Source organism: Electrophorus electricus, chromosome 2, assembly GCF_041902795.1.
Source record: "Electrophorus electricus isolate QZ-2024a chromosome 2, ASM4190279v1, whole genome shotgun sequence".
NCBI classification, from domain to species: Eukaryota; Metazoa; Chordata; class Actinopteri; order Gymnotiformes; family Gymnotidae; genus Electrophorus; species Electrophorus electricus.
The window spans coordinates 34,341,261-34,364,350 of record NC_137498.1 but is presented as its reverse complement, the minus strand read 5'-3'; the positions used below and the strand labels follow the sequence as shown (position 1 = coordinate 34,364,350).

General features: G+C 39.3%; 1 protein-coding gene across 8 annotated transcripts in view; it reads right to left on the bottom strand.

The window, feature by feature from the left end:
- Positions 1 to 23,090, bottom strand: part of csmd3b (CUB and Sushi multiple domains 3b) — a 313,453-nt gene that overhangs the window by 174,584 nt on the left and 115,779 nt on the right. For 7 of the 8 annotated variants that reach the window (XM_027011676.3, XM_081700305.1, XM_081700321.1 and 4 more), the window contains exon 5: positions 17,999 to 18,206. In XM_027011676.3, coding sequence (XP_026867477.2) covers positions 17,999 to 18,206 — 208 coding nt within the window. The remainder of the gene's footprint in view (positions 1 to 17,998; positions 18,207 to 23,090) is intronic. The other variant, XM_081700315.1, reaches the window with a different exon arrangement.

Genomic DNA, 23,090 nt, shown 5'->3' with positions numbered 1-23,090 from the left:
CCTGTACCACAGAATGATGAATAGTGTTTGAGTGAAGTGAATCTTAGTGCTAAACTTATCTTTACAGTTCTGTGCTATATTCTGATTAATTAATCAACTGGTTGATCTGTCCTAATTGATGAAAATTAAAAGATCTATCGATTGTTTATCTTTAAACCAAAATACTATTTTGCACCCAGTGCTGTGTGGTAATAAGACTAGCCTTAAGCATGTCTCATTATAAGAGATGGCTAATCCCTCCTCAGAGTAACATTATGCAATGGATTACACAGAACTTCATATACCCTAAAGGGTACCCAACCAGTGGGACTTTGAGACCATGTGCCAAGACAGGAGTATTATAGCCCTGTGATGAATAAACAAACCGATTAGTGAGATTAGTGAGTAGTGAGAAAACAGACTTCATCCTGAGGTGGAGTCTTGGGAGTCACTAAAATGTGTCATGGGAGCTATGGCTCTAGAAACAGGATAGGGGTAAGATATATTTTCACCTCCACATCATTAGCACATGTATGCAACCATGTACAAGCATGAGAATGTGCACAGTTCTAGTTTATTTTGTGAACATGACCAGAAGCAATCAAGATGGGTTTTTTTTAAACAAATCCCCAGAGGGTCTGTGTTCTGTGACAGGTAATTAGAGTAAACTGTTCTATTTAATATGAACTATTTATTTACCTGTTTGATTCTATTTTAACAAATGTGTCACTGCACATTGCTTTAGAAGCATGGAAAGTAGTTTTTTGTTACTGATGCTCAGTGATTGAATTCAGATGGGTTGGTCGGTTTCAAATACTCCTGAATGCTGAACCAAATACTCATCTCTAAGGGACTGAACTCTAATTTTTGCATTCAAAACATGGCTAACATATTGCTCCGTTCATGATATGGTTTGAAAAACTTTTATGTAGATAGAATTAAATATCGATAATGGACTCCTTACTTATATCATATAACAAAATTAATTAAAAGGGGGTGCAAACGAAGATGGCAGTTTTACAAGGGGTTGTTTTGTAAAAAATAAATGCAGTTCTTATTCTGCAACAAAACAGTGATAAGATTGAAAATATTAAAATATGTCAATCTTGTGTAATTATTGGGATGGGTTTAAGATTTGATTTAGTAGAAGCATAAAACAAACAAACAACAACAAAGCACAATTATTATAGCATGAACTACTGGTAAAATTGGAGCCTGGACAATGTGTTTTCATTCTACTACCCTAGCCTCCCTGTATTTCTGCCTCCGAATCCGCCGTCTGCATGTTGGCAAAGTATTCTGTGAGAGGTTGGGCAAAACCAGACGCTTGCGGATATGAAAAAGGAGTTGATTTATTAATTGTACAGGGATAGGGGAATAATCCAAGGTACATAAAGGGGCAATCCAAAATGTAGAAAAATAACCAGTCCAAGTCTGAAACCAAAAGAGCAATGACAAAAAGAACCAGGTAGAATATCCCAAAATGGTAGGCAAAAAGACAAAAACCAGAAATATGTTAGCAGGGTACGATACACAGAAAGGCTACCCAAAAATAATGCTCGGTATGCTTTAAAATAAACTGTCAGCAATAATTCACAAAGACCGTTAGTCTGAAATATTCTTATACACACTTGTAATAAAGACATACAGGTGAGTTCAATACTCTAGCAACACAGATCTGATTGGATGCCTCAGATTGGTTGTATCATTGACTGAGCGATGAACGGGCAGCTGAGTACTGTAGTCTGCATTGGGATCTGGCGCTATGACAGTACCCTCCCCCAAAGAGTCTGGGCTGACTGCGGTATGAGATCAACTGCGACATCCCCTTGCCAGCACGGTGGAGTCCGGTCTATTGCGAGCTTTATCTGTAGGAATGCAGTGAGTGGAACCCTTTGGACAGGGAGCTGGTCTGTCCAGGTATCTTGCAAGGAAGTCCTGCTAGAATCCAGGATGTGATGCACTACGTAAAACCGGAGTTCTGTCAACGTCTATGGGCTAAGAAGGGGTCTTGTCCGGAGAATCCTCGTCCAACAGGCCAGCTATAACAGGCTTAAGGAGAGAGACATGAAATGACCTCGAGACATGGTAGCGAGCAGGAAGGTTCAGCTGATATGCTACATCATTCATACGCTTGATGATTTCGAAGGGGCCAATATACTTGGGGCCCATTTTGCGGCACGAACCCAGCTTGCAGAAATCCCTCATGGACAGCCAAACCTGGTCAGCTGGTAGGTAGACAGGGGTCTCCCCCCTGTGCCTGTCTGCCATTTCCTTGTACCTAAAGAGGGCACTTTTGAAACATTGCTGGGTCTGATCCCATACCTACTCATTGTGTCACATCCAATCGTCCACCGCCAGGATGTCAGTGGTGACAGGGGTCCACGGAGCCATAGGGGGTTGATAGCCAAGGTAGGAACTTGGACAAGTCTGAAGGATTGTTCATGCAGAAACACCTAAGAAGTTTGTTTATTTCCTGATTAGTCCGCTCACACTACCCGTTAGACTGCAGGTGATAGCCAGACGTGAGGCGTGAGATGTGAGTAACTCCTATCCTCTCCAGAAAGGCAGACCAGACTCGAGGCATGAATTGCGGACCTTTGTTGGATAATATGTCCTCAGGGATGCCGAATATCTGGAACACCTGCATGAACAGTGTCTCAGCAGTTTGGAAGGCAGTAGGTAGGCTTGGGAATACAATGAACCTCACCGCTCTAGAGAACCGATCCACAACTGTGAGGATGGTAGTGTTACCCTCTGAACAGGGAAGGTCAGTGACGAAGTCCAAAGCAATGTGCAACCAAAGTCTCTCAGGCACAGGAATTGGCATGAGTTTACTGGCAGGGAGGGTCTTAAGTGTTTTGCTTTGGCTACAGACAGAGCAGGATGAAATGTATTGGTGGACATCACTCTTCATCATCTCCCAGAAACACTGGTGAGCTATGAGTTGATGTGTACGTGTCTACCCTGGATGACTCGTAGCGAGGGAGGAATGAGCCCATGCTAATAAACGGTCCTGGCAAGAAGCAGGTACATAACGCTTACCCGTTGGACATTCGATTGGAGCAACAGTACTTTGTGTGGCTTGTTCAATCTCCACACTGATCTCCCACTGGATAGAGGCCAAGTGGACCCAGGTAGTTAGAATGATTTCCTTCTCCTCCAGTGTCTCCTCTCTCTCCCCCAGATGGATTCAGGAAAGGACATCCGCTTTAGTATTTCGAGTTCCTGGACAATACATAATCTTGAAATTAAATCTGGAGAAGAACAATGACCAACGGGCTTGGCAGGGGTTCAGTTGTCTGGCCGTATGCATATACTCCAGGTTCCTATGGTCCATAAACACTAGAAAGGGATGATTAGAACCCTCCAGCCAGTGTCTTCATTCCTCTAGGGCCAATTTAATGGCCAATAGTTCATGCTCTCCGATCCCATAATTTTGTTTCTCAGGAGAAAGTTTCTTGGAGAAATATGGCACGGGATGGAGTTTATTCCCTTGATGCCTCTGTGAGAGCATGGCTAGATGCGGCTGCTTCTATGATAAATGGGACTGTAGGATCTGGGCGTCGAAGGATGGGGGTCGTGGTGAAAGCCTCCTTTAACTTGTTGAATGCTTCCTCAGCTGCCAAAGTCCAACTCAATTTAGTAGAAGACCCTTTAAGGAGAGCTGTGAGGGGGGGCGCTATGCTACTGAAGTTCCTTATGAAGCATTGATAGATGTTTGCAAAGCCCAGGAAACTAACCTTTTGACTGTGGTGGGTACCGGCCAATGAAGGATGGCTTCTATATTTTTGTCATCCATAGTAACTCCTCCATGGCTTACTACATATCCCAGGAAGGTCGTGGTCGTGGTATGGAATTCACATTTCTACCCCGTTACATACAGTCCATTCTCCAGGAGAATCTTTAGTACCGAATAAACATGTTGGATGTGCGTTGGAAGATCAGGTGAGTAAATGAAAATGTCGTCGATATACTGACATATTGTCCTATTACTGTCCGAAGAACATCATTGATGAATGCTTGGAATACCGAGGGTGCGACCATATGGTATCACCTTGTACTCATAGTGCCCCCTTGTACTGACAAAGGCGGTCTTCCATTCATCTCCCTTCATGATCTGTATAAGATTACACACGCTACGGAGGTCTAATTTTATGAATGAAGACCTTTGCCTCCCTTAGCTGTTCCAGGGCAACAGGGATGATTGACAGAGGATAAGCATACTTCTTTGAGATCATGTTGAGGTTTCAGTAATCAATGCTGGGATGAATGCCACTGTCCTTTTTCTTTATGAAGAAGAAACCTGATGCCATGGGGGAAGTGGATGGCTGAATGAAACCCTGCCTCAGTGCCTCCTCTATATATTATTCCATGACTCTTTCCTCTTCTTGGGAGAGAGGATAGATGCATGCCTAGTGTAAAGTTGCACCCTCTAGGAGTTTGATAGAACAATCACATGAACGGTGAGGGGGTAACAGGGTTGCTTTTGTCTGGCTGAATATGTAAGTGAGGTCTTTATATTCTTGGGGGGGGACAAAAACTCAAAAAGTTCATCAGCAGGGCTCTCAATTGTCGTGCAGCAGAACTGTAGTGTGGGTAAAGTCAAACAGTTCTTCTGACAATAAGCCGGCCACTGGGATATCTCTTTCTGGGGCCATGATATATTTGGGTTATGTTGTTCCAGCCATGGCAGGCTCAGAATCACTGGAAATGATAAAGCTTGCAAGACTAGAAACGAGATGAGTTCGGGGTGGAGGGAACTGGTGGTGAGTTGTACAGGGGTTGTGCGGAGAGATATGGTCCCAGCCCCTACGGGTGATCCATCCAAAGCAGCTAGGCGAAGTATTCTGTGAGGGGTTGGGCAAAACCAGATGCTTGCGGATATGAAAAAGGATGTGATTTATTCATGGTACAGGGATAGGGGAATAATCCAAGGTACATAAAGGGGCAATGCAAAACATAGAGAAATAACCAGTCCAAGTCTGAAACCAAAAGAGCAATCACAAAAAAAAAACAGGCAGAAAATCCGAAAAAGGGTAGGCAAAAAGACACAAACCAGAAATATGAGAACAGGGTACGATACTCGGAAAGGCCATCAAAAAGAATGCTCGGTATGTGTTAAGATAAACTGTCAGCAATACTTCACAAAGACTGTGAGTCTGAAACATTCTTATATACACTTGTAATCAAGACATACAGGTGAGTTCAATACTCTGGCAACACAGATCTGATTGGACGCCTCCGATTGGTTGCGTCATTAACTGGGTAACGAACGGGCTGCTGGGTACTGTAGCCTGCACAGGGATCTGGCATTATGACACCCGCAAACAAAGGCTGGGTAATCAAAGAATTATAGACTATATAGTCTCCTTTTCACTCCTTTCTTATCAAGTGTGAAATGTTTAGATTCAACTTTTTTTTTTTTTAATTTAGGTGTTGTGCTCAAGTATTAGAGAGATAATAATTGAGCTGACAATAAATACCATAAGGTGTTTCAAATGAACATAAATGAGAATATTGTAAATGAAAATTGGTCAGGTTTCTGAAATATCATCAGTACAGTCAACTCCTGAATTAGAAAACAGGTAAAGTGTCACAGTTGGTACCACATGAACCCAATATCTTATCAAACACCAACATAGTATATGCTTTACACATTGCTGAAAGTCATTACCTCAACCAAAATTTAAGCATGCTCAAAGTTGTGTAATTACTTAATGATATGAAATAAGCTCTTAGAAACCCAGAGCAGTAATTTAATAACATTCTGTCAATATGTCAGGAACATCTAATTCTGTTAAACCACAGCATTATTTTCTTTCAATGTGCAAGATAGGCCAAGTGTCTGCAATCCCACGCACAGCAGTAAATGGAAGTTAAAAATCCAACAAAACTGCAGGGATGTTGACAGCCACCCCATTGGACTCACATGCCTCACATGCACATGCCTTTACTTGACATCAGGGTCCGGCTAGCTTCACGGTCCACCCCCCAACCCCACTAACCTTGAACCTGTCCAGAAATCTGAAAAAGCCCATCGTCACAGCACATACAGGTTTAATCACTTGGATTTTTCCATCTCCAATCCCATGGCTGGTTGTTGCTGTTGTACAGACTCCTTTGTAAATGTTGTGTGTTGAGGCTTGTAAATAGATTTACAGGAACTTGTAGGAGTGGATCAATTTTCTACACTCTGCTGATCACAGTATTCAGTCCTATCAGTCAGAATTGTTTTTTAGGATAGCAGCAACACAAAGAAGCAGGTACATACAAAGGACTTTTTTTTGTCCTCCTTTATGTCATATCCACACAAAAAGATGCAGTACTGATCTCATTAGTACTTAATTTGATGATTTGAAATTCTGAAATGATTTGAGATTCTATATATGTCTCCTTCCAATGTGAGCTTCCAAAACATGAAAATGTGCTATAAACACAAGAACCTGAACTGCCTCATATCAGACACTGGAGTATGACAGGGCTTTCAAAGATTCGATAACTTTGTTAGTTGCTATTTTGTTGCATGCTATATACAACTATTGTTACATGTAATATATAACTATTGTTGGCTAGATGATTTTGGGATATAATTTTAATTTACACTCAGTAAAGCTGTCATTTCATTTTGCATTACTAAGTATAATTATGTATTTTTAATAGTATCCATGACTGAACATGGTAGTTAACCAGAGTCGTAAGAAAACGTACTGCATTTGGTTGTGTGTTTTGAGGTGATTGTGATAACGCATGCACACAAGCAGCTCCATCTTCTGTCATATTTCTAGTTTCAGGTATGTCTAGCTGATGGCAGGGCCCCAGGTGGAGGTCTGCCCTGGTGGGCACATGATTGAGAGGACCTGTCTCTTATTGTAGTCTCTGAGATCACTGTTCACATTGAGATCTAGGAGACAACAACCTTCTTCAGCAATCAATAGTCGTAGAGTGCTGCCAAACATATCTTAATTCGAGAAAGGCCTGCTGTACTAGATGAGAAGTTGTGTTGTTTACTTCACCTCTGTGCAGTGCTAATTAAAAGGTGTGTGCTCAGATGGCACTGTTGGCTTTTTGGGGTATTTTATTCAGTCCATGGCCTAATGTTGCAAAAGCGTTTTCTACACATCTGCCAAGAATGACATGTCTGCCAAAATGATGATATACAGGAACTCAGACATGAAGTGTACCCACACCCCCACACCCTTTTATATGGTGTCAGTATAAGTGATGGTGTACTAGGACAACTTTTTGCAAAGTACTTGTTTGACGATCCGTTGATTTTTCATTGTAATTTAAAAGGATAAATTTTGTACATTGATATTTTGTGTCTGCTACTAAAATAATGATAAAAGAAAGCAAATAAATTATAGTTCAAGGATAAAAGATCAGTGATTTCTTAGCAATACATTTCCAATATAATTCCTCCAATAATATTATAAATCTTAGAATTTTAAACATTTTAGAACAATAAAGTCTACCAGCACTTATTGTGACAGGAATTAAAGGTTCAGTTTAAATTTATAAGGTTAAAGTTCCTTATTCAATGTGTTTGCTATTATATCCCTAGAACATAATGAACAGTATTAGATAGCTCCATCTTGTATCCTGATGTATTCATACTTTATACTGGAGAAACAATTATATCACACAAATAGATAATTGAAGCATGCATTAATTTATAATACATGTCACTTTATATGTTAATTAGTCTGGATAAAATAAAAGCAAATAGCAGCATGCTTAATGATGTCATGCTGTTACTTTCTAATCAAGAGAAATTAGGGCAACACATTCTGCAGAAATGTTAAGTTTCATCAAAGGAATCGATTGAAATTTGAAAGCAACACAGTTCAGTTTTATTACATACTACACAGTGTGTCATAAATACACATGCACTTATACGTGTACACATGCACACACACACACACACACATAGTTAAAATGCCTACTGCAAAAGCACAAGGAATCACAATAAAAACGCACAGTAAAACTACTCTAACTACCCTAGAACATGATTTTAGTTCAAACATTTTGGAGACATGTTAACTCCAATTCAAAATCAAGAATACTTTGACTTAATATTCATTCACTGGCCACAAATTTTCTTACCATGAGCTTTCTAAAGCTGTCAATAAACATTTAGTACGTCAACATGATCCAATGATTACGTTTTAAGAATTACCTTTTTAGAGGCACCAATAGGAGTCTCTTTCCTGTCCTTGAGCTTAAACATTGAAAGAAAAAACAGTGAGTTCCAATATTGAGAACACTGTTAAAAATGCCTAGGCATTACCAGGCAGAAACTGCTGCACACTAATGAGCTAGAGGGCCTCTTTGCACTGTGGCTTGTGGCCATTTTGGCTCTAACAGGATTCCAAATGAGGTTCACGCCTGAGCTGAGCAACTGGGTGGCATGTTTTCCAGATGATGTGCACAGAAGTAATCACAAAGAGGGGCTAATGTGCTGATATTAGGGTCTCAGTCTGCTTCTAGTTTTGCAGAACACACAGGATATGAAGTACTATCAATAGGTTAGTTTCATGGTTTTAGAGAGAAGGTGACTTGACTGATTTAATGTACATTACATGCGCATGCCAATGAAGGAAGCCTTTCAGGAGATTCAATTCTATCACATAAAGTTAATAAACCCACATTTATAACTCACGTATAACTGCAGCCTCTACAAAGTATGACTGTCCAGCTCTCTTTTCATATTCAAATCCAATTTTAAAACATATTTTTATATCTCTGATCTGCCTCTAACTTCTCCACTATGCCTTCTCACATGTCCTTGTTAGTGTTGTCTACACCCACCTTATTACTGTACTGATTTGGTTTTATCATCAACTGTAAGCATTTTTGGGTTCTTGAAAAGAGCAATGTAAGTATCATGTATTATTATTAATATTATTACTACATTATTCTATGCTCTTAGAGAAGCAGGACATATCTAGAACATTGTATTCATTTAAAATCATGTCTAATCCCGTGCCTGAAAAGTTTGGCTCTAATCAAACACATCTGCTCTCAATAATTCAAAGAAGATCTCAATTTCCTTAATTAGAGTTTTGATTAAACGGGATTGATTTTGAGGAGCAGTGAAGTGCACCAAACTTTATGAAAAGGCTCTTTGTGTAACTTTTGCTACTTACCAATAAACATGTGACTATTCTCCGAGGCCCTTACCTGCAGTTGACATGTCACACCTGGTATTCAAATCTTAGCAGCAGGAATCATGTTTTTTTTATTTCTTAATTAATTTATTTAGTCTGACCTTTATAGTCACTTTAAATCATTATGTACTCCACAAACATTCCAAGGATATTCTCTTAAATGGTAGTTTAGTTTAAAACTATTTAGCTTGAGTTTAAACACTGTTGTGATAATGGCCAAGTGGGGACTCTGTCGAGTTACATGTACACTAGACAGCAGTTAAGTATCAAATCAGATGATCATGTCTGCATAATGAACTGCATTAGTTAAACAAGTAAATTGCCCCTATGTTGGATAACTTTGACATGTTGTTTTGGTTTTCTCCCAAAACAGTAATTTAGCTACTTTGCACTGCGCTTAAAATGATTCAGCCACTAATTTGCAATGATGATGTGGATGGAACAAGGCTAGTCTTCATAGTCCTCTGTCATTGACAGGAGCAAAAATTGCTCATTAAATGTCCAATTTTTTAAAAAGAGTGCATTATGAATAATAATGTGTGTCTGTATGTGTGTCTCTGTGTGTGTGTGTGTGTGTGTGTGGGGGGGGGGGGGGTAATTGAATGTAGCGAATGTTCTCTGAGTTGTCTAGTGATGTCTCTGCAAGCCAGTGGGACTTTGGGACCTGGGCATTCAGACCTGGCTCAAGACATACCACGTTTTCCCACACCTGTTGTATATCCACATACAACGGCAATAGGAAGGCCCTAGTAACCTTTCTTCTAGGTTTTTCTTTATCAAGTACTCATACACCATAAACCTCTTTACTTAGAACTCTAAGATAATTTACTCTTTTGAAAATAAGAGCAAATATATAAACAGCACCACAAATGAAATATATAACAGCACCACAAAGCCTTTCTATAGTACAAGGTACCAGTTAACTGTTCATTTCCAATCAGTTCTATGCAGTGGAGGGGAGAGAGAGTGTGTGGGGGCTGCAGTACAGAATGCGTGGGATCGCAAGCCGGATTAGTACGGCTCCCACCTGGCTGCAGTAAGAGAGGGCATAGAGGGCTTGCTCTGGATTCCTTCATAGCTCCTGCTGTGAAGGATGGTGTTCTAGATGTCTGCAGCTCTTGCCAGCCATTGCCATCGCGGCTCCTTATCTCCCTCCTGGCAAGCTGACAGCCCCTACCAGCCTGCCACGTCCACTTTAGGCAGGCAGTCTTTGGAGCTGCCTGATTACTGCATAGCTGCAGATAAAATGCCCCGGTCATCCCAGCCAACTTAATGTCACAACTTTGAGGACTTTGCACCATCCTCCACACCCAAAGCACTTTAGAAGAAGACTGCATTGTATGCAAGTGTGTGTGTGCATGTTTGTGTGTGTGTGTGTGTGTGTGTGTGTGTCTGCATGAAAATAAAGACAGAGAGTGAGCAGCAGATAGAAAGTTATAGAAAGAACAGAGAAAGAGGATGTGATATAAACCTTATGGTTTTAGGATTTTCAGACAAGAGCTAAATAATTAAGGAGGCATATGCCTGCATATTTGATCATTCAGGGGTTACATGTATCTGTATATCTGATAACAGCATATCATGATAACACATAGGTATATGTGAATATTGAAACATTTGAGTACAAATGAGTTTATGATATATTTATTATTTGTACATATATATGTGAAACCAGGGCAGTTTGCACAATACATGGAAGTAACAGCATCCATGTTTGTGTGTATGTGTACGGTGTGTTTATGTGTTTGGCATAACTCTCAGATCCATATCCCCCAAGGTCACAGTGGAGGCACTTCCTGCTCAGGATGCTGCTTCCATCGTGGTGCAGCAGATTTCCCAGAAGTGCCCATTGAGGAGGGTGCCAGCAAAATTGATTGGAACGTGGAATGCATAACATTACTCCAAGTAGATGTTCAATTTATTTTGCACTTTTGTTGTTTAAGCCTCTGCAAAGGAAATGTGGAAAATCACACATTATGCAGCTTACTATTGGTTTTCCTTTAGAGGGGCTATTTTATGGGATATTTATGATGGATTAAAATGCTAATCATTATTTTTTTTTATATAAGGCTAATCAGAGGATTAAGCAAGGACCATCCAGTGCCAATTTTCTATCGTAGACATTTATGAGGACCTCCACGAGGAAACTATGCTGTAAATTAGTCCAATACCTTAAATCAGCATCTTAATTCCCAACCGTATGCAGGCTGTCACCCTTCTTGATGATTATCTATGGTCTCTGGACCAGGACCTGGCAGTGTGGCTTTGAGGCTTCATGTGAAAGGCTTTCAGCTGTTATGGTTGTTAACAGAAATCTTGGTTAATGGACAGTTGGGCAGCAAGGCCAAAGAATCCTCGGGTGCATTCTTGAGTGTAGAGGATCAGCACAAAAGTGATCAGCATATCCAATTACAATCATAGGTGGATACCTTTTAATAGTGTTGGCATCTTTAATGCTATTTTTTTATGCTAGGTTGAAGAGTGCCATTGTTTTCTGGGCAGCAAAAACCATTTTGACTTGCTGCTCAATTACTTCTGACTTTCAAGCTGCAAGTATAAGCAAAACACTGTTTGAAGGATAATTAGAAGTTGTCAATTAAAGACATGACTTTATAGCCTTAACTATGGACCTTTAGTAGTCTGTGAACACTGCAGGTGAGAGTGGTAGGCTTTACATACCATGCCTTCCTCACATGTTTAAGGCATTCAAAGTCTGCAACTTAATGAGCCTCCCCTCTGACTTATATCATAGTGCACTGAAAACTGCAAGGAATTTTATGCAGTCAGTGAGGTCCACATAAGTAAAGCATGAAAGCATGCATATGCACTGATTTATATGAATTTGTTGATATATGCATCAGTGTGCGTTTGCTTTTTACACCATAAGATGTCCTCAACTCTTCCCTTTTAACCAAGCATGAAGATGCTTGGCTGTGATGATTTTTTGGAAGTGTGGTGAAGGCAAAGGGTGACCATGACAAGCTTTCCTCCAGGGGGACAAACACATGCTCTGACCATCAGACCAAAGAGAACCCCCTGCCAGAACCTTCCTTAGGCACAGTCTATGTCATGCTACCCTCTCCTTCTGGGATGATGATCTCTCTCACACTTCCCTTTTCTTCTGGGGTGATGGTTTCCTTCACACTGTTCTCTCCTTTGAGGAGTGCACCCCAGCATTTCACATGTTCCAGGTGTCCCTCACACATCCACCCTTTAGCCAGGATTCACACCCCATCACCAGGGGTTCACACTGAGCTTCACACCATCCACTTGTAGTATGAGGGTTCCTTTAACCATGAGCTCTCGATGATACCATCCCACTTCTGAAGTGCTCAGACCACAGACTGCTTTAAACCCTGGTCTTCCAGGTGACAAATATGTGCTCTGATCAAACAAAGAGTATTTCCTGTTATGACCTGAGCTGACTGTGTTAGTAAAGAGCATCTTTTTGAGTTCATATTTATTGCCAATAAATCTTAATTGAAAATTGAAGATTTGAAATTACATAGCAAATATTTATATCCACACAACTTCAACTCAGTAGTATAAACTGGCAATTTATCATAATTTTTTATTCATACTGCTCAAACCCATCAAAATTCCTACAACAGAACATTTGAAGCAAACACATTTAAACCTTGTAAATGGTCTATGACAGAACTAGAGTGAGAAAAGGTCCAAAATGGACACAGATTTAAAAGATGACATCACAAACTAATAAGCGGCAAGCAGTTTTAATCAAAGACAATTAGAGGCATTTTGCTTTGATCCTTCAAAAGGAAGGATGAGGGGTACAGAACTGAGCTGAACTATGCTACTCAGTAAAAGCGCTGGATGAATTGGGAATAAAAGGTAATAAAAAGAACTGAGGCATCTGCCTGATGAGAAATGACATATCCCTTTTTTGGATTTGTGCAGCGCCAACAGTCTTTCAGTTAGCTGCATGAAATATCTACCACTGGAATGCAGGCACATAAGTCCAGGATTATGTCCTGAATAACTGAGACACTTCCCTGTGTGCTTTAGCTAGTGAAGCTGATAAAATTCCAGGGAAATGAATCAAAATGAAACGTGTGTCTGCTGACCCACTGAAGCTCTAGTTGAGGCCACTACCCCAACATCTGCGACTGGTGTGATTGTTGTGTGATTGTCGATTTCCTTCCACATAGCACTGGGGCCATGGCAGATCTAAGGCAGATCCAAGGCAGATCTGAGGTCAATTTGAAGCTCCAGTATGCTGCACAGGCCAGTCCGGCTGATGGACTAGGAGCTGTTCTCACTGGGGGTCTGCTCTCTAGTAGCATGGACATTCTCAAGAGCTGGGTGACAGACTGGGACAAGTGGTGGCATGAAGACAGATACATCAGCAGGAACTTAGTATCACTCAATGTTAGCAGAGGGTGATAGGTAAGAGGGTGAGTAAACCCATTTTGGAGACATTACTCACATTCATTATTAGGTAGCTATGGTTTAACACGGGCACAATGACTTTTTTTCTGTACATATGTCAACACTACTCTGTGATAGGAGGACATTTGTTTAGTGACAGCTGATGTTTATTTCATTTCTTTGCTCTTTGTGTACTCCTGTTGTTCAAGTTTGGGTGCTCTGAAAATTCATCACTATATGCTCTGTAAGAAAGAATGTACTATCATATAGAAAAATGTAAACAAATTTAACTTTGTTTTGTAATTAAATCATACAATACACCTTTTCAGACCTTTTTCAGACCTCTTTTAGACCATGGATTATTTTCATATGAGAAGTTATTTGCATTGCAGATCAGACTATGCAATGCAAATACTACACTGACATTAGAGTACAGACTATATACTTTGTGTTTCTGTGAACAATTTATTAGCCATCCTCCAATTTCTTCTCCATTGTCAGTTTCTGACCATAGATCTGCTGTTCTTTGGATGCTATTTTTGATAGCAGACTATTCTCCACCTATCAGTGACACTGACACATGTAAACACATCAGCAATGGTCCATAACCCCAATAAAATACAGAGAACAGTGATGTGGTGGTCACTGGTCACTGATGAATGGGGTCGAACGTGGCCAACCAACTACGCATGATAACAGACGTTAGTGAATGTTATTGAATACCAATGAAATGCATAGGTAGGTGCAATGTGTAGGTAAGTCAAAGTGTGTAGGTAGAGTACAGGTGATTCTAATGAAGTGGGTGGTAAATGTATGTGATGATGGGGTCTTCTGTCCTAGGTAGACTTGCTAATGCTTAGAGTTCTCATACTAGCTGAAATCTAATAGACTTTTCATAGCCTTACTGTTTAGCAAAAATATTCAAGGGGTAGTTTGAAGAGAAAAAGACAAAAAAATGCATAGAAACATAATATGTTCAAAAAATATCAGTTAGGGTTGTACTAATCATGTGCCATTTACAACTGTATTAGAACTCAATTAGCATCCAATAGAACCTGAAAATTAGATAATGAGTAAATGCATAATTTAGTATTAAAAGTGTGCACTTGGGTTGACGTAGCTAAGATATTTTATTTCTTAATTCACCACAAATTACAGATATGCAGTAATATTTAAATGATCATTCAAAGATAATAACATTGACTATAAAGAATAGGACTTAAGCACAGGGTATATTTTGGATGACACAAGCATATCTTACTACATTGTTTCTATATCAAGACACTAAGTAAGCTACTGATCTTTTTCTTGTCATCTGCTAATTTTTTCCATTCCCCTGATGACTATAGAACAGGTGCAAAATAATAGCCCAAGATCCAACTAATCCCAGAACGGAGTGTTTCACATTTCCAGAGTACTGTATGGTTCTGAATGTGCCCTAAGCCCAGCAGGACATTCCACCAGCAGGCACTAATAAGATAGAATTCTGGTTTGGACAAAAGACAGAAAATACACCTAAAGCAATCGCTTTGGGCCACTCCGGTAAATAACCCAGCCCATCAAAAAGCATTAAGACTGCCACGAGAAAAAATTCCTTTTTTTAAACACTTCGAATGCATATTGAAAAAGAACATGTGAGTAACTGCTGGACTTCTTTCAGAACATCCTGCTGTGTTTTGTACCTGGATAATCTAATTGGCTGCATTCAATTAGTGGTGGCAGAGGTCCAGGAGAGAGACAGAGAGAAAGAAAAAGAAAGAGAGAGAGAAAGAGAGAGAGAGATGTTGAGATATATACACAATTTTTAAAAAGATCTTAAATTGTTTAGGGCAGGAATGTGTGAGTACTCCAGCAATACTCAACAATAGGTTTAAGAGAGAGAGAGAGAGACAATTGAGTTGAATTGAGAGAGATAGTATTGTGTAAAGAGAGAGTAGTGTAGTACACACAAACAGAATGCTTCAGACCAAGGGCTATCATCATCTGTACTGTGCCAGCAAAATTCCTGTTTCACTGTGCACTACACTAGAATTTTATTTTTACTACTTCTAGATCAGGATGCACTATGGGAAGAAGGCAAGCTGGCAGAGGCAGTGTGATGCTCTGGGCTATATTCTACTGGGAAACCTTGGGTTCTGGAATTCATGTGCATGTTCCTTTGACACCCCTTCATGGCAATGGTATTCCATATTGGCAATGTTACTTTCAGCAGGATAATGCCCTGCCATACTACAAAAATTATTCAGAAATGGCCTAAGAAACATAATTTAACAAGGGTGGACTTGGCCTCTAAATCCCCCAGAGTTTTGAGGGATGTTCTGGAAAAACCAGTCCGATCCATGGAGGCCCCACAACCTACACAACTTAGCCCCTTAAGCAACTTATAGGACTTGCTAATGTGCTGCTAATGTCTTGGTGCCAGATACCACACAAGGACACCTTAGGTCTTATGGAGTGTGTGTATGTGTGTGTGTGTGTGTGTGTGTGTGTGTGTGTTACTAGTCTTACTATCCACAAAATGTTAGGCTGGCACAGTTTAATTATACACAAATGACATGACTACAAGACAAAACTAATAATACAAATGATTAAGTGATGACAGATCTGTTCATCTGTGGATCTAGTCTCAAATGGACAAGCAACACAAACACAGTGGCAGTAGGACTTGATTCCTTTTGAATCAACAGCCTCAAATGTCCACTGTCCTTTGATTATGCAGAAATCAGCATTAGGGATTAACAGCTTTATTTGCGAATCATGCATATTCAATTCAGCTCACAACCTATTTAAAAAAATCCTCTATGACATCCTGTTGCTTTCCGGTAGAAGATTATCTTGAATAAATCAGTGTGAACTATGTGTTAACCTGTCATTAATGCAAACCTTAAACTAAAATCCATCTTATCTCATGTGCAACTCCAGCAAGGTAAATATTTGAAGAATTTAAACCTGATTTTCAACTTGAGTTTGCTTTGGGGGGTGGTGGGGTGACTCACGCACAGCTACATATCATTTCAGAGCAGTAATATGATATATGCACTGTGCCAATACATACATTTATTTAAGATCTATAGTTTCCAGATGAAATGTAATATGGTATAGGTTCAGTCTAGGAAGTGCTACTGCTATGCCTTCAGATGGTATGTATTACTACTGTAATACTCAGAAGCCTGAAGTGGATGTTTTTTCTCTGATGATTTATTATGACTTTTCCAAAAGCCCTTATTAGAACAGGCAGAATGGCTCAAAACAGGCAGACAAAGTTAGCACAGACAAACATAATAGACAGGAATTATTCACTGATCACTTATCTCTGATCATTATTTATTACTACCATTAATTATTTATTATCCTATGTGCTATTACACAGCAGTATGCTTCAGATTCACTTCGCACTTTTTGCCCCTTACACTCAACCACACTCATCCCAACACTACACTACTATCCATTTCTATATTTCTATATTGTTTGTTGTTTACTTTTAGTGTATATATTGCAATTACACACCATTATTTACTTTTTTAGTTAGACTATTATCTATCATTATATATTAGTCTATCCTTACATTATCTTATTGTTTCATGTGAGCAGGCATTTGTCAAAGTAATTCACTGCAAGTTGTATAGTGTATGACTATGTCTGTGATAAATAAACTTTGATTTGATTTGTTATGATTTGAACCAATGAACATCACATGGCAGGTTAATGCATAAACCATAAGATATCAGAACGTCAAAGAGAGGAACACGTGAAAACAGGAACATGTTTAAGAAATAAGAAGAAATTAGAGCAGTTTGCATAGCAAGGAAAGGACGAGGACTATAAGCACATGGACAGCAATAACATATGCAGGTTACATATGATCATGTGAAGAAGGTTCCAGGGTGGAGCCAGAGAAAGACTCTGGGCCAGTCAGGAGCAAAGGGTGGGGACATAGTGGGGGTAAGTATTGTGTGGAGCGAGACATCTTGGCTCTGTCCTAGCGCAGTAATTACGCATGCTTTGCCCTCCATCACAGGCAAATTGGACATGAGGGGAGGGAGTAAATCAATAGACTAATCTGAGCACAGTCAATATAGAGCAAAGATGAAATACTGTTATGATGGAAACATTACAAAATATTAGGTGCTACCAAAGTAACTTATGATTTTATCAATTATCTATAGCTCAAAACAGATCACAGATGGACAAGTGACATACTGAGGCAAAAGACAGATGCACACACACACACACACACACACACACGCACACACAAACAGACCACCACTCACCCGAAACTGTCCTTTGTGCTATATACTTTGTGACAAACTGTTCTGCTGTCTTTCAAACATGGAAGGAATTATTTATTTAAGTTTTTCACGATTTGCACGTTTGACATCTGGTGTAGCCAAAGAGCACAGCACCACATGGACATGACTGTACTAACAGACACAGAAAGGTAAACATGGCATCTGACTCACCAGATAGTCGGTGGCTCCGAGCCCTCCACTTCCAGGTAGTCATACTTTTCCTCCGTCTGGAAGTCTGTAAAAATGATGGAGATGGTGTCTCCGGGATCAGCAAGTATGGTCCATGTACAGTCCGCACTATTGTAATATTCACTCGGGAAATTGGGACTCGATATGATGCCACTTGAACCCCTCAGAGTATCACCACATGTGTCCTCAGCTGTCAACCAAACACGAAAAGATTTCTGTTAGGAATTGGCCTTTGTTTACTACACAGAGTGTACAACAGAAAATGACAGCTGAACCTTCGAACATAATCAGATCGTGGTCAAATATGTATGCCAGATTTTGGTAAATTCTATCTATCTATCTATCTATCTATCTATCTATCTATCTATCTATCTATCTATCTATCTATCTATCTATCTATCTATCTATCTATCTATCTATCTATCTATCTATCTATCTATCTATCTATCTATCTATCTATCTATCTATAGGGAAGATTAGCCAATTTATAAAAAATGTTATTTAATAATAAAAAGATTATTAGCCAACTAGGTTTACCAGTTGACAGAAAATATATCCAAATTACATAAAAATGCTGTTGCATGAAGCTAACGTCAAGACTATACCTTTGTTTGTTTTTATCATGTTTTATTGAGTTACTAGCTCTTTCGCGAGCTTCAGAAGAGTGGTTTATTCCAGTCTTTTGATTGTTGTAAATGGACTGAACCAAAACAAGTGTTCTGGTAACTCAAATAAGGTCACAGCTGTATTTCCCATCAGACTCAGAGCTCCTGCTCTTGTCTATTCTGCTCAATGGCTCCAATTAATTTAAAAAAATATTCTGAATTCACCAGATTGAAATTTAATATTTTTTTCTCTTTTTTTATGAAAGAAATTGGGATGCAGTAGAGTTATGTACAGATAAAGACACATGGACTAGTCTGTGCAAACATGATAAATTATAAACATGTAATTTATACAAATGGGCATCCAGCTATATGTACATAGACATGTCATAAAGTCACGTGTATGTGCATACAGTGCATACATATACATGTTGAAAAGTGATGCTTTTCTTTGGAGAATCACTTTTACATGGTATACATATATACTTTTAAGTGCTTAGTTGCATTCAACAAAGAAATACTTGGAAACATTTAAACTGAGACACACTGACCAGCAAGGGCCATAACAATGGCACACATACACTCAGGAAACAGCATGTGCTCTGTATACCACAGGCATTCACACAGAAACACACCTGCATTCTTGTAGGCATGTGGAAAGAACATCCACAAAGAAGCTTCAACCCCAGAAAAATGAATGCAACCGCTACTTCTTTAATAAAACAACTAAAGATCTACATTTTGATGACAGTATGCGACCAAAACCTAAATGTGACTACAATGAAAATCCAAGGCTTCACAGCCAAACTGAGTCCAGGTTCTCTCTCAGGTATGGTGTTCTAGTCAGCATGCAGTTTTGCCACCACTTTATCTCACATGATGAAGCATCTGAAACCCTGAGTCATGGCTGAAGGGGAGAGGGAGGATGACACAGGAGCAGAGACAGTGATGAACAGGAATAGGCTTCTGTGTAATAACCTGTGTGTGTGTGTGTGTGTGTGTGTGTGTGTGTGTGTGTGTGTGTGTGTGTGTGTGTGTATGTGTGTGTGCATATGCAAACAAATAAATTTACTATTGTGGTTGAAGGAAAGAGCAAAAACCACCAGATATACAAATTCAATCACTATAATACCAAGTCCAATATAATTAATACAGACAGACAGACACACACACACATATTTACAAACAGCTTATGTCACCAAGCATGTGATTGGTAGCCTCATAAAAGGACCTCAAAAGAAATAAATGAAGATAGAAGCATGTATAGTGTGTGTGTGTGTGTGTGTGTGTGTGTGTGTGTGTGTGTGTGTGTGTGTGTGTGTGTGCGCGTGTCTGTGTGAGAGAGAGAGAGAGAGAGAGAGAGACAGAGAGAGAGAGAAATATTTCTATTAGATAGTGAGATAGAAAAGTTATAGCAGTTATCCACAAAAAAGAAAAACAAATGATCCATTAGTTTAAAATGATCATATGTAAAGATTTCTGAGGGTGGCATGAAGCATGGCATGAATGGCCTGTGGTACATAGAACTGATAAATTGTATTAAAATGACACTGAAGATGTGAAAAAACAATAAATTATCCACAAATACTTCCTTATTGTTGCTCTTTAGTAATGAATAGCAAACTGCTTGAAAAAGGTTTTAGTAGACTTTAAAGTAGCTGAGCACTGACATTAGTATTATAGGTGTGGCGCCATTGACTACTGCACTATGATAGATTCCCTCTGGGCAACATTTGTGTCAGTCATTTGTAAATCAATTCTGCATTTCCATGCATCCTTCGCCGCTAGGCCAAACCAAAGTGTGAAGCTCCTGAACGCAGCCAGCTCAGTATGCCATTAAACCTCAATAACAAGACAAAAACATACAGTAATGGAGGGGAAAAAGACACAAATGCTTTGGCAATCAGCCAGCCACCTTGAAATCAAACATGAACACCACATTAAAGGCACCTTGGCTTAGTCACCCAGGGGTCTTGCATAGTTACAAGCATAGTTACAGTCTATTTGAGGTCATTCCTTTTGCAAACAGTGAAAGTAACTGTGTAACCATGCTCACAGGACCTACATGGTAGATAGATTTGGGAATAAATGTCATTATAAGATCCACACTTGTAAAGTAACTTGAATACAGAATGCTAGCAAAGGAAAGCAACAGATCATTTAGCAAAAAAGAACATAAGTCAAGTTTGCAGATGAATTTTAGCTTTCAATAATGCTTTTCCCAAACTAGGCAATCCTTTCAGAAAACCATCCTGTGGCAACTGAAAAAATGCTATCAAAAGTACAATTGCAAAAATACAAAAACAGTGAAACATAGCAGCTGTTTCCCATCCTCCAGCTCTTTAAAATGCCAGTAGCATGTCTTTTCTGAGGTGGTGAAGTGATTTGAGATGCAGGTCTTATAGAGATGGGGCTGGGGAGAGAGGGCCTGTCACACACCTGTCACCCAGCAACAGCGTAAATGGCACAGCTAGGCCCGGGGGCCCGCCACTCTTCCGGTCCTGGCCAGATGCCTTCCACAACCAACTGAAGTGCAGCATTAAAGATGATACTTGCAAGCAGCGAGAGCGCTGCTGTATCATACCTCCCTTTAAGCCTACCCATTTGGAAGCCGATGTTTGGTCAGGATAAATGTAATTCATCAGCGAGTGGCAAAAATCCTGGTAAAGGAGCTTCCGTATGAAGCTTGCGCGCAATTTTGTGTTGCCATTTTCATCAACACTGATTCTCTGACAGCAGTTATTTCTTCCAATTTTGTCTTTATTCAGTGGGTGGCCTGTTTGTCTACATATTGTACCATCAGGGGGCAGCTTGCTGTCAGACACTGGAGGTGGAATCTAAGCCTGATGGAGATGCCACATAATCCGTGTGATGTGACAGGTGAGAAGGTGGGATATAGTGATTGAGTTGCCCCGAGCAAAACTAGTGGCTTTGGTCTATTCCATTCACAGAAGAGCTCAACAAATGAAATGATAATGTCTGACTGAGGGATGTGCTTGCTGGTGTATGTATGCATTTGTATGCATGGGCAGGTACAGATATTCCCTGTATGTGTATTATCAATATAGACATGAAAGTACATGCTGTTAACACTGAACTGGACTGAACAAGTACAATACATTGTATGGTGTATCTATCTATTTTTATACACTAGGCAGGATATTACATACTTTAACCACCTTACTGACTGCCTTATAATTATCATGATAGAAGGTGAAAATAATCATAAAAGTCTCTGTGGCAACCCCTATAAAGCAAGTAAGGCTGGAAGTGCTACAAACACCTTCATTTAATATCTGTGGTCATTTAATAAATATGAGATTCCAAAATAACTAATCACTTCACATTGACATGGATCTGCTATCACTCTTTAAGCATATGTTTTTATATTAGAAGCAGGAGATCTTAGTGTGCATAGCATTCTGATCTCTCTGTAATAGCAATTCCCTCTGAGAGATGAGGAGTCCTACTAATATATATATATATATACCCAATTAAATAACTATTTTAATATAGTGTTGATATATTCCAAAATCTAAATAGAATATATGATAGTATATTTTCAATGTAATACATTTTGTAAGGGAAATATATTTTCTACTAAAATCTGCTCATGCCCATGCAAATGTCACTGGAATATCTAGCCAAAGGGCTTGAACACTTGGCCCTACATCACCATGGCGTTCAAAGTATTGACCTTAATTCTGCCACTGATTTTTCCAGATGCCATTCCAATAAACTGGAACAGATGCTGTCCTCACCACTAAATTGTTGACATTCCGTCCAATTAAGCAATATTGAAGCAGCTGAGGGTTTACATTAATTCTAATCAGAGGAGGGAGACAACAGGAAGCATCCAGATAGGATCCAGGGTATGGACATTATTACCCTTTAAGTCCCTAAAGAGAAACCTTCCTGTAATTATTCTATTATTCTCTCTAATATCTATTTAGACTACTTTGTGATATTCTTTTTATTTTATAAACTATTTCTCTAAATTATTTTGTAAATATTCTAAACTGTTTAAACTTAGTGCACTATAACATTAAAGACAAAAAGTGCTCTATAACTTACATATACGAAAGTCCAAAGGTAGATTCTGAGACGGACCCCCACCCCTCACCCCCTCCAAAAGCAAGAAATAAGCTTTAAACAATGAAATAATAAACAAATACAGTGACAGTTGAAACAAGTTTCTTGTTGTTAAACATTAAAACTACAACTCCAATGCACAACAAAGTAATTGAAGTAACCACACCTTTTCTATTATCATTAAGCTGCTCAAACAGCACACTCAGCTGTTAAACCCTGTATAATATATTACATGAAACAATGTTCTGCAAAACTGTAGGTTTAACTCCCTTTAAAAAGTATTTCCATATGATGCACCTTTTTGAACTGCAAAGTGCTTTTGTGCAGATAACATTAATTTCTCAGTCTGGCCTGTGGAATTAATAATCAGAAAAGTC